This window comes from Zosterops lateralis, assembly GCF_965231275.1.
Source record: "Zosterops lateralis genome assembly, chromosome: 4".
Lineage (NCBI taxonomy): Eukaryota > Metazoa > Chordata > Aves > Passeriformes > Zosteropidae > Zosterops > Zosterops lateralis.
In genome coordinates, this window is record NC_139765.1 from 5,283,402 (window position 1) to 5,307,548 (window position 24,147).

At 43.1% G+C, this 24,147-nt stretch overlaps 1 protein-coding gene across 1 annotated transcript; it reads right to left on the bottom strand.

The window, feature by feature from the left end:
* Positions 1 to 1,847: 1,847 nt before the first annotated feature.
* KLHL42 (kelch like family member 42) lies at positions 1,848 to 16,792 on the bottom strand. The gene is made up of 3 exons (XM_083860598.1): positions 15,481 to 16,792; positions 8,608 to 8,801; positions 1,848 to 4,764 (listed from the first exon to the last, which is right to left on the bottom strand). The coding sequence occupies exons 1-3, from the start codon at positions 16,398 to 16,400 to the stop codon at positions 4,313 to 4,315; spliced, it is 1,566 nt and encodes a 521-aa protein (XP_083716724.1). The 5' UTR covers positions 16,401 to 16,792; the 3' UTR covers positions 1,848 to 4,312.
* Positions 16,793 to 24,147: the final 7,355 nt, after the last annotated feature.

Here is a 24,147-nt window from a genome sequence, read left to right on the forward strand (position 1 = left end):
CCCAGAGGTTGCACTAAACCAGGCTCAGAGCTGGTTAGATGGAAATCACAGTCCGAGAATGGCAGTAAAGGGGTTTGAATTTTCTGTATGAGAGCATCAGCTGTGGTTCCTAAGCCTTACTGTGGGGCTGGGGAGCCACCCTTTGGTCAGTGCTCTAAGTGCAAAAATCAATATAACCAAACTCTCTGACAGCTTCTGCCCTCTGAGGAGGGCTCTTGATCAACACCTATTTATTTGCTGGTCTTGCCAACAGCTGTTGCAAGGATTTCTCTGGTTTAACACCATTTACAGAGTGAATTTCACCTCCCAGGGTGAAATTTCTGTATGTGGGGGGCTTTGAGTGTGTGATGTGCTAAATGATGTTGTTACACTCCCTGTCCTCCGTTCTCTGTCCTGTCATGGACACAGAATAACTCCCACAAACTGAGTGCCTGCAGCACCATGTCTCACTGAAGTGAGGGTTAAAGGAAACTGAACATCTGTAGCTTTGTCTTTTAGGTTTCTCTCCCCAGAGCCCAAAACTGGCTACATGAAAAGGTTACACTTGAATTACAAACCACTTTGTGACAGACACAGATGAGTGTGAAAAGGAGAGCAAGACAGAAAAGACCAACAAACTGCTGCCATGTGATTTCAGCAAAACTGATGTAGAAAGGCAAAATCCTCAAAGAATGTAAAACACAGATATTAACTCAAGAGAGGTCAGCCGAGAGGGCAGAAAGGGAAACCCATGGAAAGCAGCTAGAGAGATCAAACTTAAGCCCCACACAACTCTCTTATTTCACATTGAAAACCACAAACCATTCCCAGAAAGGAAGAAACTTTTATGCTCACTCTTAGCCTTGATGTGAGCAATCTTCTTAAATGTTTCTGCATTTTATGAGGAGAGACCGAGTTCCCAGAGTTTTCTGTTTACTCCTCCCTCAGGACTTTGGGGGCAGTTGCTCTTTCTTTCAACTCAGGATCATCCTCTACCACAGTCAGTTTTGGCTGGTCAGTATCAAGAGGAATTGGCCCATGAGGCAAAGAAGATAAATAGTGGATATATAAAGCACTGGATAACCCAGACAGAGCAGGAAAGCAGCAGTCTGGAATTCAGATACAGACTTGGGAACACCAGGATCAGGAAACTTAGATGGACTACAGACTGCTGGGTGACCAAATAGAAAAAAAGAAAGAAGGAAGGGAAGGTACAGGCTGGAAATAGCCTTTAGTTGGAAATACAGGTAATTAGCAGAGGTTGAAGTAATTAGCACTTGCTGAAGCAGTCTGAATAGCCAAGGAAGCAGTTACAGCACTAAAGACAAATGTACTTCACATGCTCAGGAACTCTTTCAAATACAACAAACCAGATGAACCTTGTGTTGCCACAAGATGAACATTCCTACTCACATGTCACTTTTAGAGATGCTGGAAGGATCTCTCCAAGCCCACATGGTAAGTTAGGAGCAACATGGGGACAACAGAGGAATATCCAGTAGATCAGACTGCAAGGACTCTTTGGCTACTTCTAAAATTAAAGGCCTTTTCCTCCCACCACCAGAGAAAGGAGAGCACACTGGATCATTGAACATTTCCATCAGCTAAAAAGCAGTGTTTTAATTATTCTGCTAGTAGCTCTCAGATACTTTTCCTTGCCACAAAATATAAAAATGAATATGAAGTATAAAACTGATAGAAAGAAAATGAACAGAGCACACGACAGTCATTACAGCCTTCAGTTTCTTTCCTGAGGTATGGGGCCACACACACTGGATACTTTTCTGTAAAGGATTCTGTTAAAAAAACTCCACATTTATTTTTATTTCAGCATGTAGTAATGCAGTACATTTAGATTATTACACTAATTAATGCTACCACTAAATTAAACACCAGTTTTGTGACTGCAGTACTGCTAGATGTCAGTGTAGGAGTCAATTGCACCATGGACTGACAAAAGAGTCTGACTGTATTTCCAGTCAGACACATCTTTGTCTTCTGCATTTGAGCAGGTTTTCAAAGTGGTCACTTGATTGCTGGAAGTTGAAACCAAGACAAACCCAGTGTGGAAAGGCCTCTCCTGAAAAACAGTAACCACACCTAGAAGATGATATCATAGTTTTTGGAGTTATGAGTGCACTAAGAAATGAATGGATTTGAAAGGACTTGATTTGACATATCCCACAGCAAACCCAGGAGTGATGGGGTTTCTTGGTTAATTTGCTAGGAAAGGGAACACTGCAACTTGGATGTGATCCCCTCCACCAATACTGGTCACAGTTGATTGTAGGGTATGGAATCAGGAACGGAAAAGAAATTTAGGGAAACAAGTGGCATAATGTGACCAAGGTAATTTATCCTCAGGCAATGGCACCCTGCTTATATTTATTCTGAAACACTTCTGAAAGAAGCATGTGGTGAAAGTCACCTTACTGCTTCACTGCAGAAGAGCAATTGTGTGGTCTGATACTGCTGTCAAAACACAGCAGCTGCACAATGTCCTCAAAGGAAATAAAAACACATCAACGTGGACTTAGCTAATTGAAGTCGTACAGAGCTGAGTGGCAGGCACCAGTTTTGGCTGAGGCACGACATTCTCCACCAGGCTGCAAAAGTTCCACCCAAAAAGGTAAATCTTAAGATATCCGAAACACTTTGTGTTGTGCTTGCTTTCATCCTAAAAATGTTCAAACACAAATGCCCTCCTTCTGGAGAAGTTTCCTGGGATTTTCTGTTTGGGTTGCTACAGGTCATTGGAAGCACCAAGGTTAATGTGCGACCAGTGACTGGCAAGGCACTCTAAGACTGGTAACCCTTTAGCAAGAGCTGATTTCATTCAAACCATGGAAAAGCAAGGAGTTACAAGGCCCTTGAGGGAGCCATTGCTGCCTCCTCCACTGTATAAAAGGCTCCTTTCTTCAAAAGAAGATTCCCGAATTCCAATGAAGAAACAAAAAGAGGCATCTCCATGCACTAGGAATGTGTTCAGGTGTTTTAAATCTCATCATGTGTATAAACAGCTGGAACAGAACCAGCATCCCTGCAATGTGTTTAGGACATATCTAACCTGGGTCTTCTCATGGTGACCCAGAGCTTTTCCTCTCCTTGTTGTGAGGCCACATTTCCAGACCTGGGCAGGCACCTCAAGGCACGCTTTTGCCCTTGTCAGCTACAAGGAGAAAAGGACCAGCCATGGCTGCAATTCTCTCAGGCAAGAGGCAGAACTGGGAGAAGCTCCTGCAGTGTCCACTCCAGGATCTCCACAAAGGAGTGCTCACAGTCACCACCTTACAGTGCCCTTTACAGAGAGGAACAACACTGGGTGGCAAACCTGAGGCAACCTCTCCTGGTGACACAAGAAAGAGCCAACACTCACATCTCCCTGCTCTGGGGGATGTGTTCAGGGAGTCATTTACAAGAGCCAAACGTTCCATGTGTGTCCCACAGGAGTGTTCCCAATCAGGATCACCTCTGCACGCGCTCAGGGACATTTTCACAACATGCAGCTTTGTTGCCAACTACAATTTGCTCTTTAAAACTCAGTTTAAAGTATTACATAACACCAACCAGGTAACTAAAACCTTTCTGACAATTAGGAAACTCCATCCTTTGAATAAAGAGCCTTTTTATCTCTATCTTGATAGTAGCAAGAATTGCTGCCAACTTCCATTAAAGGAGCATCTACTTTCCAATCAGTAGCCTCTAGGTAATTCCTACCAGTCCCTGGCAAAGCATTGCACTACAAATAATTGTAGAGGAAGTTCTTCTTGATGGGACCTCGACTGCTGGCCCCTTTGGGAATCTCACTTGCTGCCATGGAAGAGATAAAACTGGGATAGTATAAACAATTTGAAACAGTGTGCATTTGACAGAACATTGCTTGAGTAAAAGTTGTATTTTGAAAGAAATAAATCCTGTTGTGGTTTTCATTATACTAATTATTTACTTTATTGAATTAAACACTTAAAAAACCTTTTAAAATGTATATGTTTTGTTCTACACTGTCTATTAAGATGAAGAATAAAACCAGATTGATCAGTTTTGCCTTTGGAACTCCGGAATCAGTCGCCAATACAATAATTTTACATTTAAGTTGCAAACAATATTTGGTGACATTTCAATCCAAACCAGTAAAATGTTTAAACTGACATCTTAAAATTGTTTCTGGAAGTATTTCTCTTCATATTGGATTCTGAAACCTTTTTAGAGAACAGAATCAGTATTTTATGCCTGCATTACGCAACCACATTACATTCTGAAAATGGAATTATTCAGAGGGAGCAGTGTTTCATCAAAAAACGATTAATGAACTGAAAAGAAAACCCTTGTGCTGTTACACTTCTCGCCTATCAGGCAAATACATAGAACAGATCAGAATGTTTTGTCCAAAGGCTGGGAAGCGCCCCAGTGACTCCCAAGTGTCCGTGAAGATGTTATACTTCAGGAAGAGACGCTGCTCCAAGCTGGAAGACAGAGTAATATTCCTACTCAAGATATAGACTCCATCGTTGTGGAGAGTGCAAGTCAAGTTAAGGCCGGATTTGGATGAGTTCTCGTTGAGGTAGAGCCACTCTTTGGTGGCAGTGTTGTAGGACTGCACTGTCAGCACGTCCTCGGTGGGGCTGGATCTCTGGTTGGGGGCCAGGTCCAGGATGCAGCCCCCCACCAGGTAGATGGTCTCCTCCACAGACAGCATCTGCTGCTTGCGGACGTGCACGTCGCACAGCTCCAAGTTGGTCCAGGAATCGGAGGTGGGACAGTACTGCAGGATGCTCATGTTCCTGCCTGAAACAAAGAGGAGATAATCACAGATAAGTCATTCCATCAGAAGGCACTCATGGGGGTGTAGTTGAAATGTAATGGAAAAAAACTTCACAACTATTTTCACATTGTCTTGCTTTATTATAATGGCTTGGTATTTTAGGAACTTTTGTGGGGAGAGTTAGTGTCAACTTTTGACTTTTAGCACTGCAGACACTGTGTGGGACACTAACACAGTCATCTTTTGGCTTAATGTGAGTTTTTCTTCCCTACAAAGCATCCCAGCCTTTCCTGCAGATTGCTCACACACTTGCAGGGCAAGCCAGGGGAGAAATGGTGAGCACTGACAAGTGCAGCTCTTTGCCCTTGAAAAGAAACTTTGAACGTTCTGTTCCTTGGCACAGGGGAAAAAAAATTATGCTACTTCTGGCACATTACATGATGTAAATTGTCTGGGCCTGCAGGTTTTAGCAGAATAATCCCTACCTTTTAGCTTATGCTTTTAATTTTGTCTCTGATTGATACATAAGTATTTTTTTACAAAGAGGGAAATGGAGCAATATTCTCCCCTCACAGATGAATCAACCTATCAAGAAGACAGTACACTTCATTAATGGCTGTCAAGTGATGACTTATCATCCAAGCTTAACTTTGGTTCTTCACATTCCATTCCACCAATCAAAGTTTCATGGAATAAAATTTGTAAAGCTGGTTACATTTCAGCAAGTGGGCTGGATGACCTGAGAGCACCTTATAAAAGGAGAAACACACATTGCAAAATCATCTAAGAACCAGGGACTCCGTGCTCTGCCATTAGGCAGAGGCTCAGAAAGAAGCTGAAATCACCTCCATAATTCACAACTCAGTGGCTGCATGTGTTTGCAATAGTGTTATTCCACCAAACTGTTCCAATGCCACCCTGATTTATGGTCCAGTGATGACCCTGGCTCTGCCCAAGGCTTCATCAAATTATCACAGAATGCACATGGCTCAGTAAATTCAGTTCCAGTCTCTGGAGACCTGAGCTCAAATCCAACCTCAAGTGACAAGCAGGAACAGGTTTGCAGACTCCAGACAGGTCTTTTATTAAATCTGCTCCACATTACCAGTCTGTCCTGCATGATGACTTCCAGATGAGCTCCCAGGGGGAAGAGCAGACAGGGACATACTGACAAGTTCTGTAAGGGCACAGGCATAAATAGCCAGAAATATAACTGGATTGTCATGAATGAAGTGCATCAGTGGCATGATCAGGGAGGTGCTGCTCCATCCAGCATTTGCACTCCGATTCTTTTCATGGCAGTGCTCTGTCAAACTGCAGCTCTACATATAGATGACCTTTGTCTACAACCTACCTATCATTCTCTGACTCATTAAGGGGAGGAGAAGTCCGAATTAAGTTTCTATGACTATCTATAGCAGTAAACTTCCCCTTGAAAATGTGCTATTTGAGAGGAGTAGTGTGAAATAGATGTCCATTGCAACGTGGCCCTCACATGCTCAGTTCATAGCCTGGGTCTTTTATATCCACAGAAACAACAAAAAGAACCCCCAAAACAAAACCCACAACACAAAATGTGAATGCTACAGTGCCTGACATGGAATTTCTATTAAGATCTAGGTTCTATTCTAGGATCTAACTGAGAGCTGGAAATTCAAGAGAAGAACTTTATTCAAGAAGTGTCATTATCATTTACAGTGGGAAATTCCAGATCCTGCCTTCTTTTGGAAAATTCAGTCTCAGGAGAAAGCTCTACACAAATTTAAAAAACAGCCCACAAAATCTACCAAAACTGAGGTATATACAGAAATACCAAAAATTACTAAAAATAACACAAAAAATGTTAATTGCTGCAAGTGTTTTATGTAGTAAATGTAGCAAACCCGCAAATAAACCTTAGTGTCCCTCAGATCTTTAGGTCTTAACACTTTCTGACATTGGCTTAATTTGGAAGGAAAATCACCAGTGTAACTGTGGCAATTCTGGTTTCTAAGTCTGCTACCTGTCCTAAGCCAAGATGTCACAGGAAAACTGATTCTATACTCTTGTTCAGGAAATTATTTATAACAAGCACAGGTGTGTTTGTTGTCCTGAGTGATCCTGGATTTAAACAGAAGCCTAAATGTGCTCAAAACTTCCTATTGTTTTACTGCCCTATTTCCATTGAGAAAGGATTTTAGGAAAAGAGCTGGGAAATTACAAATATTTCGAGGAGAGCAGCAATTCCCTGGAGTATGGAAGAAACCAGAGGTAACTCCCAACTCTCCTTCAGCTGAACCCACAGGCAGCAAGTCAAGAGCCTGACAACGAGGGCAGCAATCCCAACTGCACATCCCTTGGTCAGGAGTTTTAAAGGAACAGGGTCTGAATCAGCAACGTGCTGATCTTCCACTTCAGGACACCAGGAGGAGGCAGTCTGATGAAGGCACAGCACCAGCATCAGAGAAGGAACTTGCAGAGTGCAGAGGGTGCAGGAGAAAAGCTGGTCCTCCTGTAACTGTGTAGCACTCTTAACCAAATCGAGGTTTTTCATCTTACCTCTTCTTTCTCTATCTCTAGATAAAAAAGCCAAACCCCTAACCCTGATCTCTAGAGACAAGACTTCCCATTGAACTGTTTCAGCCCCTTCTCCTCGTTCTCTTGTCTCACAGCATGACAAGTGTGTCATGCCAGACATCTCAGAGGGAGCACAATGGCCCCAGCAGATCCTGTAGTGGGGTGCCCAGAGGACTGGGACTGCAGCACACACAGCACAGCACAGCACAGCTCTCCATATAGACACAGACACATTTTCCTCACAGAAGCCACCAGGCTCTGGGTCAGAATGGTCTGGACAAAGTGAGTTTGAGGGTTTTCTTTACCAGAAGGACCTTAAGGGGTTGGCAGCATGTCTTTTAGAAACTTTAAAATTATTCAAAGCTCAAATCTGCTCAGACACTAGAAGCTTGTTGTAATACCAGTTTAGCTGTGCTTGCAGTATTGTCTGTAGAAGCTGATCTTTCTTCTAATTTCATTCTGTTTGGAAAGAAAGCCCTTAAAACTGCTGTGGTCAACTGAAGTGGGGAAAGGCCAAATTCAAACTTACGAAATCCTGGTAAATACCGAACATTTGACATGTTTGAAAAACTGACTTCTAAAACTCTGAGAAAATGTCTTCCTCCCAAAAAATGGCACCAAGGAATGAACAAATGGGAGCTCTTTTTAACTGAACTCATTCACACACTGGATAAAAGTAATTGTCAGAGGAGAATGAAACTGCAAATCCTTCCCTCTGTACAGTGTCCTCAGAAAACTTGGTATAGAAATTAAATAAGATAAAAGTGTTGGTTCTTGCTTCAGCTTTTGATTGTTCAGTTCAGTTATTAGGTATAACCTGAATTTGCCTTTGAAATACTGAAATACTGTAGTGAAAAGACCATGACATCTATTAATACATGAGAAATATTAAGGCAGGCAGATATTTTCTATGAATTTTTCCTTCTGGCAGTCTAAACCAGTGTTTAAAAAGTAAGCAAAGTGTATCTGGAGAGGCCTCTCTATACTGTGTGATCAAAATCTAAGAAAAGGGGTACTGGCTAAGCTGGGTGCTGAAGTACCCATCAGTTTGCTCTCTCTGAGTAACAGAGTCCCAGGTCCACACAGGCTCTGAAAAAAACCCCAAAAACCTGATTCTTCCCTGACAGAGCTATTGTTTTGTTTTGTTTGACAATTATTTTCTACCAGCAACTTATTTCTATGTGTTTTAATCAGCATTGCACAACCCTCTACACAAGTTCGAAAGCTTTCCTGAAAAACAGGAGAAAATCATCTGGGGTTTGGAAACAATCAGGTAAAAACCACCAAGAAGTAACAACAAAACTTGTTACCTCGTGCCGTGTATCCCCCAATGACGTAGATCTTGCCCTTGCATTCACAAGCTGAGAATTCTGCAAGAGGGTTTGGCATGGAGGCCACGAAGTTCCACCAGTCATTCTCCGGGTTGTAGCACTCCACGTTGGAAAGGGACTGCCCACCGATGGCATAGAGCTTCCCACTGACAGCCAGCAGCTTGAAGTTGGATCTGAAAGAAGGAACACATTGCAGCACTGAAATGAGGTGCAGAAACACACAGGAAGGTTCTTCCTACCCAGGCTGTGACACACTCACAGCCTGCACCGCCACTTGAGGCATCTGCAGCATCTGAACTCCTCTGTGCAAGGCCAAAATGCTGTAACCACACTGCAATTACTCAGGACAGCAACCAGGGACAGTCTCAATGTTATTGATGATGCTGCTGAGACTGAGGAATAATTTATTTTATATTTCAGCCTGTGCCAGTTCAGCTCTGGATGTTCAGTTAACCAACACTCTCAGTACACAGCTCATTTTTATTAGGCTTTTAGCAATGTGTCATGGGTAGAGAAGAATGAATTACACGGACACACAGTGGAGGATGTAATTGCAGTTAAATTCACAAAAATTTCAAACAAGAATTGATGGATGCCTACTAAAGCATACTTGTTTTAGGCTGTATTATGGAATCTCTTTAATAACCCTAATAAAAAAGCAATCTGAAGTGGAACACATTGAATCCTCTTCTGCAAAAGAAGGAAGAGAGAATCTTCTGTACCCTATTCAGCATTAAACTACTAAATACACCCTCTAAAGCAAGATCTAGCTGTAAATTATGTTCTACCCATACTGCACCCCATGAGCAATGCCCTCCAAACTGGTCATTTATTTCTTAGTCTGTTCCACTGTGCTTTCAAAATTCACACGTGGCAAAGGGCAACTTCCTAATTCCTGAAGCAAGAGAAGTCTCCAATCTTAGACTCTGAAGGTAACACAGACAGAAACAAATGGTCCATGGGTATGAAAGGTCCAAGTCTGAAGGAAGAAACTGAAGGATGTGAAGAGAGAACTCTTGTATGCAGCTCTCTCTTCCTTCCAGCTAGGGAAGCTGGACTAACAAAGGATGGGCTTTTCCTCTCTCCAGAACAGTCTCACGGCCTTGTAAGGTTGTTCCTTCTCTTCTGCTGAGCCAATTGAGATTTTACCATGAGTATCCCAATTAACTGGATGTGTGTGGCATGTCCCTGCAGTGCACCAGCAAAGCCAAACAGGGAACTGTGTTATTTCTGAAAAACTGAAATGATGTTTCAGACCTACACTGGCCTGCTGGGCAGCAAAGGGATTTCCACCCTGCAGGAATCCAACAGTTAAAACTTACTGCTAAGTACTTTTGCAGGGTTTTGTCCAGGCAAAATGAACCCTGCCTAGCTGCAGACTGCCCTGCAACTTCTTTTTTATGAAATGTATTTGGAAAAAGGATTTGTTTCCAGATGGAATCACTTTGTTCTTGTCAGCCTGATACAGCTTTGGAAACTAAAATGCTCCTTTGAAGGAATTAATTGCTTTTTATTTTTTTTTTTCCCTGGCATTTATTAGGTCAGTCTGTTCATATTTCCTCAATAGCAATTATGCTTTCCAGTTTAGAAAATCCAGAATAACATGGCAACCAATAGCAGGTACGAAATGAGGATAACTACTTGTAAAACATTATGATTTTCAAAGCAATGTACCTGTTGTAAAAGTTGGGACAGAAAAAAAAAAAATCCACAAATTAACAAAGGGGCAAAACCAAAGGGAGAACTATCTATTGGAACACAAACAGCACAACTTATAGCTTTAAAAATTTAAAAGGGAGGCCACAAACCTTTGTGTCAGTCATTTAACCACTTCCAAACACTCATTAAAATGGATGATACTCAGTGGAGGTATCTCAGATTTTTGGAATTCATTAACAATAAGGTTCATTTTACTCAAAAGTAGCTGCAAGTATCCATCAGCACACTTTATATGAAAGTTTGGACAATGGCTCAGTATGTTATGAAAAACTTCTGCCATTCACCCTTCCATGCCAGCAACAGCAGGTGTCTTTACGGAAAGTGAACATTAGGAAATATTTAGTGCATTTTTACTCTGTTTTAATGTGCTGGAGCAGCTGGAAACAAGGAAGGCAAAGGCTGAGCAGGCAGCCAGCTCTCCACAACCAACAATCATTCCATGGAGCACAGCCTGGAAACAGCAGGGCTGAATCAGTCAGATTCTACCATGCCGGAACTCCACCTGCTACTTGTCTAAACTTGTACTTTCCAAAAACCAGGCCTGGTGGGTCCCTTCTTGCTGAGGTATGAGCTGCCTTCTGCTGCCCCCATCCACTCTGAGCAGGATCCCAGGAACTGCAGCCAGTGGGAGCTGTGGGGTTTTACCACCCCTTCTTCACTCAACAAAGCACAAAGTGCTGCGTGCGCAAAGGAAGGAAAATGTAACACACAAATGTAAAAGGAGCTAGAGGTCAGAGAGGCTTTCTGCACACACAGGACAACATTCCACAGCTTCCCAAAATCCCCCTGTGGCTCTGGGTTGTGCTAGGTGTTCCTGCAGGAGGCCACGGTGGCAGTGGCTATAAAGGACCAGCACACATCGTTTTTTGTTCACGATCTCACTGGGTGTACAACAAAAAAGAGTTATCCCAGACACTGGGGAGGACTTTCTGACCTGAGGGGTGGCTAAACATGGGAAAAAGTCACCTGGGAGGAGGATTCCAGGGTAGGCTGGAATCTACACTCTTGGAGGATTTCAAGAGCAAGTTAAATAAGTATTTATTTGCAAGGTTTATTATCCTGCTGCAGAACAAGCCTTGGATTAACCAACATTGTTTCTTCCTGCCAAATGATCGATTTAACCTTAACATTTCTCAAAATTCAGACTGATTTCCTTATTCTAGAGTTAAAGCACTTACAACAGAGACAAGGAATAAAGGAAGCACAGTTATGAACCAATTACAAAGCATGTTAGGGAATTTCAATAAATTCCTTTTTTTCCCTTTTTTAAAAATATTTCTGAGGTGAATTTGCAGAGTACACTGCATTAAACATTTAGCTTTAGAAGAGTGTGTGATACATTTGTGGTAAGTAAGGTATGGATGGTTCTAACTTTAAAAAAACTTGAAGTCTATTTTTATCCAGCACAGAAGTATTTTGAGTGAATTAAAAAAAAAAAAAAAAAAAAAAAAAAAAAAAAAAAAGAAACCACCACCCACAGTAAAAAATGAGGAAGAAGGTCTCCTGAACAGAAGAAGAAACACCATCTCCTATATTCTTGTAAGAATCCTCAGAGTGGCAGCAGTTCAGGCATACATTGCTCACAAAAATCATGTTCCATGTGCATAATTCCAGCCTGGGGCTTTACAAAGGTCTTTCCAGGTCTGGAAGATTTACCTGCCACGGGTAGGAAGGTTCTGAAGGAAAACAGAAATGGAATATACAGCTTTAACTGACACACGCAGTAGAAATCCTGTGAGCATATTATTTTTAAATAGCAAATTTCAACAGACAGTGTTAACTTTAAAAAACATAAAAAAGGTTTGGAAAGGTATTCAAGGACATTCCTGCAACAGTCCCCTGCCCACTTTGTTACTTTCTTGACCCCAAAGTGATCTTGGGCAACACTCACATGGAGCTGCTTCTATTAAAAAGTTCAGGTCATTCTCTCTGTTGAGAATTCCAAGTACAGAAACGCCTCTAGAATGAAAAGGTCTAGAGAACATGATCCAGTTGTGGACTATTTGTGATCTGGATTTAGCACTCAGACGATGAGAAATTCCATGCTCAGTCACAGGCTTCCTTTGTGAGCCTGAGCATATCACTTTAGCTCCCTTGGGAAAGCATAAATCAGGAATAACACTCCCTGACGCTCCTGGGGCCATCACAAGAACATCACACAGGAGATACAGGAGTTGCCTGTTGTGAAAAAGTTTGAAACTAAAGTAGTAAGACCTGTACACCTAAAAAGAAAGCCAACAGTGAAGACCCAAACCAGAATGGCCGCTAAACATTTAGTGGCTTTTGTCTTCTACTTAGAAGTAAATTAGGAGTGTTTCATCCCACCATCCTGGGATTCTCCATCACAACAACAGAAACAATTCATGATTAAAAAAAAAAAAAAATAAAAATACCACAGAACTTAAAAGGTTTGTTTAGGGCACAAAACTCTTATACGAACAGCAGAGCAGCAAAATTATATCCGTAACTCCTCAACTTTCCCTCGAGGCCAACACATGCAGCCACTCATGCAGGACAAATCCAGATCCTCTGCTGTCTGAAGTCAAACCAACTCCAATGGAAACTGGAGCCCTCCCTGAAGGTATGTCCAATTTCACCCACGGGATGTAATTATATCAGCTGACAGAAATTCATTTGCCAGACAGTCACATGGCTGTGATTCCTAAGAAGAAGGCTGGGCAACCAAGCTGCTTATTTTACTACAGCATAACAAACTAAAAATACAATGCCAGGCAAACTGCAGCTCTAATTGCAGCACAGATGTGTTGGGCACACAGGCATCAGCACTGGACACTGTAGCATGCAAACCCCTCATGTTAAAAAGGGCCCTGCTCTTGCCTCCTAGGGCACAGACCAGCCTTCCTTGACACAAAACACCCAGCAGGTCATCAGGTAGCAGACACGTTATGTCAGATAGAAAAAGGAATCATTAACTGCAGAGCTGAGACTCCGTGAAGCTGATAAAATGTGTTTTGTGCAAAGGTCAACTGAGTTTCCTTGAAAAAAAAAAAAAAAAAGCTACCCCAGATACTCAGGGAGCAACATCTTCACTGCTACTTTGCAGGTGTAATTCTGCAATTTTGGCCTGCAATAACTACCATGGAATGTAAGACTAGAGATTATCCCAAAAATATCCATTTGCCTGCTGCCTTTCTGCAGGAAATGGCCAATGTGAAACTCTGTTCTAAGGAACACCTTGTGATGGGTTTGAGGATTAAGTTGGTGTGGCAATTGAAAACAGTAGTAGAAGAAAATATCCATGTGCTTATTTCAAGTGTAATGATTACACATCCTAGCAAAAACAAAAAAAGGGCAAGTGTGGAGGGAAAAAGGCTGATCTAGAGTCTGAATTAAGACTGTAAGGTGTGAATAAGGGCCTTGAAAATGTAACTTTTAAAACCCCATGTTGCAGAGTCAACACACACAGTAACAGCTCTCTTGCTACAGACAGCACACAAACAGAACCCGGTGACTTGATCAATGTGGGATTTCTGTGATGAAGTCAATTTCCACAGGAGAGACTGTGTGGGCTGACCCCATCCTCCTTTTCCAGCAAAGCCAAGTGTTCCCAACCCCGTTCACACAGGTCCTGCTGTCGAATGAAGCCAGCTAAAACATCCCAATTCCCCAGGCACCTCAGGGAACTCTGCTACAGGCTCAGCCTCTAAGAAACAGCTCTGTAAGAAAAGGTGTTTGCAGTGTTTAAAAGCCAAACATTCGTTTTACAAATGAAACTTTTCCCAGCACCATTCCAAGCAGTCAGAAACATTGAGAAAAATGGTTTCTGATCAGTTGTGATGACTTGATGAGGGAGATGATTATTTTAGTAAAATTCTCACAATACAGGAATTGTGGGGGCGGGGAAAGCTGAAATGGGAAAGACTTAATTTCAGGCTCAATCCCTTTTTTGAGGGGGTTTAGGTGGCAAAAGCTAAACAGAGCCAGGAATAGAGACTGCAGTTTAACTACCCAGATACAAAACATTTATGTCAACAGCTTGGGTCTCTGTGAATGCTCTTTCAGTTCACTGGATAGAGAAAAGGATTTCCATTCTACAGTGAATTTTGGCCTCCTTACTTTTTTCAGAGAAAAAAGATAAAAGTTAAAATATTTTTACTAAAATGGAAACAAAGAGGAAGTTCATGTTGGAAACAAAGGCAGTTTGTTTCAATGAAATGAAAGACTCCGTTTTTATAACTCCAAAGTGTGGTTGAGGTAGAGGAGCCACAACCTTGGCCAGGGAGAAGGCCTCTCTTCTTGGGCCCTCCTCAAGGCTAGGTCTCTATTACTCTTTCAAACCTAAATTACACAACTGTTTCTGAATGCAGACTAAAACATCAATGTGTAATAAACCGCTCAAAACAATAAAGGTAAAAAAGAAAAATCGTCAAAACGAGGAAAGGTTCCCTGATCCAAATATTTCTGTCAAGTGAGAAATTTCTCACCATCTCCCTGATGTTTTTATGGTATTTCACTGACATACAGGCCTACAAAACATTCAGCCTTTTATGAAAGTACAACCCACTGGACAACTGCTGCAACTAAATTATTTTGACCATCTCCAACTCTGGCATAGCCTGTACATCCCCACTAAGGGCAGGAAAACTCAGTTACAAAGCACAAAGTTACAGCACAAAGCAGGAAAGGAGTTTCTCATTGGGTTTGTTTGGTGTTTCAGAGCACAGACAGGTCTATATCCCATCCCTGCTGCAACTAAATTCTTTTGGCCACCTCCAGCTTTGGCATAGCCCATACAGCCCCACTAAGGGCAGGAAAACTCATCACTGGAGTTACAAAGCACAAAGCTACAGAAGAAAGAAAGCAGGAAAGGAGTTTTCTCATTGGGTTTGCTTGGTGTTTCAGAGCACAGACAGGTCTATATCCCATCCCTGCTGCAACTAAATTGTTTTGGCCATCTCCAGCTCTGGCATAGCCTGTATTAAGAGCAGGAAAAACTCATCACTGGAGTTACAAAGCACAAAGAAAGCAGGAAAGGAGTTTCTCATTGGGTTTGTTTGGTGTTTCAGAGCACAGACAGGTCTATATCCCATCCCTAAAGGCGAGGCAGTGCCATGAGACTCAACAGGACCACCAGACAGGGAGAGATGTGTCCCCCCATGGAGCAGGGGTTACCTCTTCTGGTTCATGGAGGCCAGCTGGCTCCACTCGTTCAGGCAGGGGTTGTAGCAGTGCGCGGCCGAGATCTCCTGGCTGGTGATGCGGTACCCGCCCACGATGAACAGGTAATTGTCCAGCGTGGCCGAGCCGTAGCCGCGGACGCTCACCAGGTCAGCGGGCAGGTTGTTGGCCAGCGGCAGCCACCTCCTGGCCTCCTCGTCGTACCTGAGCATGGCCCAGGGCGCGTCCCCGGCGGGGTGACACCCGGCGGGCAGCCCGGGCGGGCAGGCCCCCATCAAATCCCCGAGCAGCACCAGCGTGGCCGTGCCCCTCATCCGCCTCTCCCGCAGCTGCTGCTGCAGCGCCGGGGGCAGCAGGAGGTGCGGGCGGGCGTCGGGCCTGCGCAGCACCTGGTGGTAGTGCGAGGCCATGAAGTCCAGGCAGGCGTCGTGCAGGTCCTGCAGGCCGTACACCTGCGCCAGGCGGTGCAGCTCGAAGCAGTTCCCCAGGCGCACCTGAGACAGCAGCAGCCGCAGCAAAGGCGTGACCTGCAGGTAGGACGCGGCCTCCACCAGCTCCTCCAGCAGCGGCGGCTCCTCCTCGCCGCCCTCGTCCTGCTCCAGCCGGGCCAGGCAGGAGGTGTTGATGAAGTCCAGCACCAGCTCCAGCCCCAAAGCGCTCAGCCCCCCGCGCAGCAGCTGCTCCTCCTGGCCCTGCCCTGCCTCCCGCATCCCCGAGCGGTACAGAGCTCGGAAATAATCGCTCTGCTCGATCAGCTTCCTCTTGCACACCGCGTAGCGCTTGTCGCCCAGACGGATCTGCACCACCTCCTCCACATCGCCGGCCCCGCCATCGCCTGTTTCTCCTTCCCGCTCCTCTTCTTCTTCGTTCTCCTCTTCCTGCCGCCTCCTCCGGCGTCGCTCCGTCAGGGACATCGCTGACCCTGGGCCCGGCCTCGCCTCAGCCCGGCCGGAGCCGCCGCCGCCCCGGCTCCTCCTCCGGGCCGGGATGGGCCGGGATGGGCGGAGCGGCTGCTCCAGGCCCTGCCAGGAGTGACAAGGGGAAGCAGAAAAAAAATAAAAAACAAACCGCGCGCAGAGAGGAAAGAGAAGAAAAAAAAGCCCGAAAAAGGCAATGTTGAACGCTCCGGCGCTGCCCGCAGAGAGGGGGAGGCCTCAAGGCATCCCCCGGGCCCGGCCAGGGTGGGTGTCAGGGATAATACGGTGGAATAAGCGATGCTGGGCTGCAGGGGACAGCCCAGAGCCGCTCCGAGCCCCCCCTGGTGCTCCCCTCTCCTGATTTGGGCCGGGAGCGCAGCGGCGGCCGCAGATCTAAAGCCCTTTGCCATAAATGTACCGCTGCATCCCTGGCGAGGGGCGGCATTCCCCGGGCAGGGAGAGAGCAGCGTGTGTGTGCATTGGATCCGCGCACAGCCAGCCTTGGTGCCATCGCATCCTCATCCCTCCCCGAGCTGAATCCCCCTGGAGCTTATCCTGCAGAGCAGCAGTGAGACTCGGGAATGCTCTGCTCTGACCCTCCTGGTTCTCTGCCTGTCCCAGCCCCTGGTTTGCCCTGTGAAGACACTGCATAACCTGTTCAGCTGCTCCATTTTTTAATTTAAACTGAGTTCCTGGAATAGGACATCTCATGAGTGAGCTACGTACCAGGATTCTGAGTTTGTCTCTTTGCTGAAGGAAAGAGAAAATTAACAACTGAGCATCTTGGGCAAGAAGAAAATGACAGATTTGCTGGTTGCCTTGTTATATTCTTGAAATACAGTTGACAGTCCTTAGGAAAACAAAACAAAACAAACAAACAAACAAACAAACAAACAAACAAACAAAAAAAAAACAAACAAAAAAAAACCACCCAAACCAAAAAAAAAACCACAAAAAAACCCACAAACAACCAACACCACAGACCCTACCATCTGCTGAAACAGATGAAAAGTCTGCCATGTCTGTATTCTTTTTTATATGCTGATACTTGCTATAAAGATGTTCAAAATATATTTTTTATCTTTATAAAGATATTTCCTTTGGATGTTGCAGATCACAGAAGATATTTCTCTTTAGCAGTAGTGTGACTCATGTCTGGTTTTTGCAGTTTGCTTAGTTTTCAGACAACTCCTTATTTGCACTATTCAGAAGAAATCTTACCCCCCCCCCCAAAAAAAAAAAAAAAAAAAAATTCAATGGTATTTGTTTTGTGGGGTTTTCCCCTCTCTTTTAAGGAAGACAGGATAGTTTACTTTTTAGCATTTCCTCTATGAAATGATCACAATCCTTCATCACTGTTTTGTTGATCTTCGGCTTCTTAACACTGGCCCATGGAGATGACACAAATGTTAATCTCAGTTACAGGTGTTCTTTTCTACTGACTTTTATAAAAGCATTTTTTTGAGGTGAGGTGGATTTCTGGCCATGTTTGTTTTCCGCCTCACTTCAAAGCATCTTCATCATCTTGCTTTTGAGGGGCCCATTTCATGTCGTGAAATCCTTTTATTTAGGATGTCAACCAGACCCAAAGAAGTCTCTTTGACAGCCTTCCTAGGCTGGGTCACCATCACCTCTCACCTTCTCTTTCCTACTAATGTGTTACACAGCCTGCTTGGTTTGTTGTCCTCTTTCCATCTTCCTCATTATATAATTAATATTCAAATTTCACTTTCCTGTCTTTTGTTCTTAATGGAGAACCACAACATTTTGCTTTTTGAGTTTCTTACACCTAGTTGAAGTTTAAGTATGATCACTCAGCTTCTATTTTCTCTGTTTCAGGTTCGGCCTTCAAAAGAAAATCACACACAACAAATGTCTCACCACCTCAGTAGGAGTCCAACCCTTAATTCCTTCTTGTCCTTTAATTCCCACAGGCAGACATTTCAAGCAATTGTAATCATTATTACTCCCAGAGGAAAACAGAGATCTTGTGTTTGGCATGGCCAGCAAGCTGTCCTGTTGGAATACAGCAGGATTGCCATCTTTAGACATCTGCTTTGGAGTCTCTTATGTTTCATGGATTTGTAAGTTAGCTCCTACTTAGTGAATGCTTTTTTCCATGTAGTCAGTTATGGTAAATTCAGCCCTCAAGTGTTGACACCACAGCCTGTGTGTGGATGGAATATTTCTTCTCTGGCCGTATGTTGCCAGATGAGCCGATGCCTGCCATTCTGCCTGGGATTCCCAGTCTTCCTTCCTCGCAGTCCATGAGGTTTGTTAATGAGCTGGATCAGTTCTGGCATGTACTAGAATTTTATTCCTGTCAGAAAACTTTAGAGGGCAGATTTCCCTGGGAGCTCTCACATGCCCAAGGGGTCAGCAGTACTGAGTGGCCACTTCTCCAAAAAGCCTGTTTCCTTACCTAGTTGTTTTTACTGGGCTGGTTGTCATCTCTCTGTGCTTTTTCCAGGCTCAGAGCTGGGCAGTTGTGCTAAGCCAGAGTTTGCTGACAGGGCAGGGTCCCTTGTTTTTTACTACACTCATCGGTCAGCCTGTGTGATGTGCTTATAGAGTACTTACACTGAAAATGCACCAAGGCAAGGGCTACTCTTTTTTCCACTTTTGTGAAGGTAGTTTTGTGTCTTTCTGCTCTACTGGTTTATTCTAAAATCAATAATACATGTTATTATACTGGAATGAAAGAAAAGGCTTTGCTGTTTCACCAGCAGTCATCTTGGTTGTACCTTAAGTGAGTAAGAAATGTATTTGCCAGAGTTGGAACTCTATTTCTAGAGCTACAAAGCCAGAATGTGTAGTTCAGAGCCATAAAAAGATTTGCATGATCTTTGAAACAAATATGAAACAAATCATCCTTCAAGAACATGCTGAAGCATCAAACATGAAAACAATCATGGTAGATGTTAAAGGAGTTTATGATAAAAGAACATGCCCTGAAGAACAAGACACTCAGAGAGGAAGATGAGGGTAACTCTGCTCAGCATTTCAATACCTGTCTTCTCGACTTTGGCTCCTGGGGCAAAGTCTTCAAGCTGTTTTAGACAGTTCAGGCCTCTTTACAGTATCCGAGAGACAAATTGATACCAAGAAAAAGGTTCTCAAGTGCCAACAAAGGGACTGTGCAGGCACCAGAGAGTGTCAGTAAAGCCTCTCTTGCTCCAGGGCTGCATCGGCCATTTGTGCTACATAATTTTTCCCTGTGTCTGGTGCCTGAACTATTTCCTTGTAGTTAATGCCTGAATTACTTCCAAGGCTGAAGAGAGATCCCTCTTTTCTTTTAAAAGGACATGGAAATGGAAGAAGCCTTTTTCATACAGCAACTCCATTGTAACAGAGCATTCAGCCATGACACAGAGAATCTGAGCCTTTCTCTGCCTCGGCACACATTTCTACAGCCCTCTGACTTTCCCAACACAGCAAAAGCAAGGAATCACAGAAACTCAGGAGGAGTTACTGCTACAAAGACAAGAAAAGTAAACCCAGAGAGACACTGGATAATACTTGAGAACCTGAGAGTAACACTGACCTGAATACTCTGAGGAAAGGACCTCACTGAGTGAAAAAAAAAAAACCAGTGGAAAATTTGAATTCCTTTCAGCCTTATTAGTCTAAAATGTGAACTGGAACTGAATCTGGGGATATTTAAAGTCTCTGTACTATCAAATAGAAAATACAGAGTGCCACATTCTGCCCTCTGAGACACCAGGGAATTGTACTGCACTGCCAGGGAACTGTGCATTGAGTAAAAGTGGAATTACTCAAGACAGGAATTGGTTTTTTGGAAAGGATTTGCCAACTGCTGCCATTTTTCAGTATTTTCCCTGTCACAGGATACAAAGTAAGCATCTGTGGAACATAGGAATTATCCTGCAGTATTTCAGCATTAAAAATGTTTGTGTTCTAAAGGATCTTGGCATTTCGGAGAGAAACTGACCAGAACATGATTTTACTTCAGTTGAACTCTAGCATTTGTGAAGGATGACCTGCTAAATAAAGGTAATTTCTCTTTCAGATTCGCAGCCAAACAAAGCACAGTGCCATTAGCAATGCTATTCCAAAAAAAAAAAAAAAAAAAAAAAAAAAAGAAAAAAGAAAGAAAACAGACTTATTTTAATAGCACTTGCTCAGACATTATTCCCTAATATTTTATGTTTATTTTTTCTGCTTTTAATGTGCTGTTTATTTATTCTTGCAATAAAGGTATGTTGCAGCTCTACTGAAAAGATACTTGGAGTGGCATGTTTTTTGAAAACAGATTGCTTCTTTTCAAGTACTTATTAGTCACATCTGAGTGATCAACACTAAAGTTTGTGCTCTGGGCTCTCTCTGGGCAGCAAAAAGGCCATCCCAAGAGTCTGTGTGTGGTGGGCATTCTCTGGATCATGAGGAAGTCCAGGCACCAGGCAGCAGAGTGGAGGTGGAAGAGTGTAAATCCTTGCAATAGCCTTCAACCTGGTCCATTTTTTACACCACAGGCCCAGTAAAGAATTTCCTTGAAACTCCCTCAGGTGAAATGAATGTTCCCTGACAAAACCTGAATGGGGGTCAGGCTGCTGGAGTGCTCTGCCTGCTGCTGTACCTCCCGTTAGGGATGTTTGCTCTGCACAAATGCACTGTGCATCCACAGCCAGGACTGTCTTGTGCAGCTGTGCCTGGAGGGAGACTCAACTGGGTGCTTTTAAAACAGCAGATATTTTTTAATCCTGGTGCAGACAGGCAGAGCTGAATTTTAGTACATAATAACTAGGTAAGATGAATGGCAAATCCACATGGAAGATTTCCAATCAGTATCCAGCTCTGTAAAATTCACCACAAGTCTGAAACTCCATCTCCTTTGCCTAGTTCAACTTGTACCATAAATCAGCATCTGTTCATTGGTGTTTGCTAAACATTGTGCCTTTTGTCATAAAGCTTGGCTCAAGTTAATCTGCAATGCCACTAGATATATATTTATATAAATCTAATCTGATCCCAGCCTTGGTGCAGAGGTTTGGCCAGAACTGAGTTTAAAAAATGGTTTGCATGAAGCCCCAGGAAGAGAAACTGTAATATTTTACCTCTTTTTACCATGTTGCTGGGATGGGACTGAAATCAGAATCCTTGAATTCAATAGTGCCTAACCTTGGAGAAGGTCAGATTCATTAAAATTGTGATACATTGCTCCAACCCAAAACCTGACCACTAACAGCTGTTTTTGACAAAACAGTTCTCTCTAAAAATGCTGTTTTGTTGGACTTCAGATATTTTGCAAGAGTGTTTTGATTTCAAGGAAAATTTTAAAGGAGAAAGAAAGCAAGCATATTATTTGAATAACGTCAAAGACTTGGTTTGATTTTTTTTCCACATATTTACATTTCATTATTTCATGATTCATTACATTAGCCTTTTATAAGTTTTACACCTTAACAGTTACAGTGACATATTCTGAAATTATCAATATATTTGGCTTACTTAAAACTTTGGCCTTACCACTACTATAACAAAGGGAAAATACATGTGCATATCTCAGAAAAAAATCAGATAAAGATGATTTTAACACAGGCCTGAAATTCAGTTTACTTATATGGAGCACAACACAGGCAGAGAACTTCTGATGTCACATGGGATTATGCTGCACATTTCATTAAATTCATTACTGACATTCACGGGACGACTTGGGCAGGTTCATACCTCACCTGGGAAACTGCTTGGGTCTCACTTCTCGGCTTGTCACCTCCCAACTGCTCTGTCACACAATACCTGGGGAAGAGAAGGACTCAGTGTTACCCACTGTATAGTTCCAGTGCCTGAAGGGAACCCACAGGAAAGATGGAGAAAGACTCTTGACAAAGGATGTAGTGCAGGACAAGGGGCAATGGCTTCACACTGACAGAGAGCAGGGTTAGATTGGATATTAGGAAAAAATTCTTCCCTGTGAGGGTGGGGAGACCCTGGCACAGGTTTCCCAGAGCAGCTGTGGCTGCCCCATCCCTGGAAATGCCCAAGGCCGGGTTGGATGGGGCTCTGAGCAACCTGGGCTAGTGGAAGTGTCCCTGCCTGTGGCAGGAAGGTAGAAATAGGTGAGCTTTGATGTCCCTTCCAACACAAACCATTCCACAATTCTACAGCTAAACAGACCCTTTCTGGTCGTTACATATTCTGAGTGCTAGAACTGTATATTCCATAAAAGCTAAATACAGCTCCAAAAATCAAGACATCTCTGTTCCTTTATATGGAAGAAGTGCCTGCTTTTTGTTTCTGTTTGGCAAAAAAAGAGTTAATGCCTGATGATAAATCCTTTGTGCTGGGAAGCTCCTGGATTGTGCCATTCTCTCTGCTAGCCCAGGTGGGAAACTTAAGGGACTGTTTCTAAGAAGAATCACGAAAAAGATCATTTTGTTCCAGCGTGGCAGGTCCATTTATATCTCTTTTACTGAAAGGCCTGCAAAAACATTCATATTCTCACAGGAGAGAGGCCCCTCTGCCTTTTTGTTTTCCAGGAGGAAATGTGAGGAGTTGGATGAAAGGAGTTCCTAAATAACATGAAGGGCTGGTCTGGTACTGGCTGCAGACTCCCCTGTATCAGTGACAGCCTCTTGGTGCCTCTTTGCAGAGCACATGGAAAATCAGCCGCTGGTTTGCAGGTAAGACTTGGAGATTTCCTTCTTGCAAAATGTCTGTGAATTATCATTTCAGCAGTAATTTGTATCTCCCATTGAAAAGTCACAGTGAAATTAAGGGGAAGCTGGCAGAAGACAGTGAAATTTAATAGAATTTTTCTGGTTTTAAAGGAAATTGCCTAAAGCAGCCATTTATTTGTTTGTTTCAATCACTTTATCTTTCATTAAAAAGAAAGTTTCCCTGAAGCTATTTCTGCCCTTAAAATTTATTCTGGTCAAAGAGGAGAAGAAAAGAATACTTTTAATCTCCTTGTTAAGTGCTTCTCCAAGTTATTCAGAGTCTCCCAGGCTTCCCTTGTTGCAGATTGGGGAAAAGTGAGAGTGAGGAAAACAATCAGAAATCAGTATTTTTGCATGCAAATCTTACAGAACAAAGCAGATCTGAAATTCATACTAAATACAGGATGTAATGCCAAAATACAAGCATGTCTTTCAAATTTTTGAGTGTGTTCCAAATCAAGTGATACCTTGGGATATTTGGAAAGCTGAAACAAATATATTAAAAAAATTGCTGCCAATAGCACTTGTGGCAGTGGTAGATAAATCTCTGAAAACTTCCCTGTGCAGTCCACTGAGTGCAAGCTGTCAGGTATTTTAAAATGTATTTAAGGTTTTATCTGCTGATTGTCACAGAGATGAAAATATCAAACTACCAAACTAAATAAAACAACACAAAAGCTGTTTTTTAGGATAGAGGCTTGCAGAATTACCCACTTACCCTCTTTCTAACAGTTTAATTCTCCTATTCCCCACAACAGCCATTTATTTGGAATCCTCCTAATTATAGTTCCAATGAATAAAATAATGCCTTGGCCTTGCTGTTGGATCAACAGGGGTTAACCTGCTCTGGGCTTTTTTATTTTCCAGTGAGCTGTTTAAGGAACAAAATATTATACCTGACAGTTCATTTCCAAACTGGGGGCCTCGATCTGCAAGAACCAAACATCATCTGTAATGACTAAAGAATTAAAATGAGCTTGAAGTTCTCCCCACTCCACATAACTGATCTATACTTCATGTGGAAAGGAGGAAATTCCTTGATTCTATTCTTGAAGGGTAAAAACACA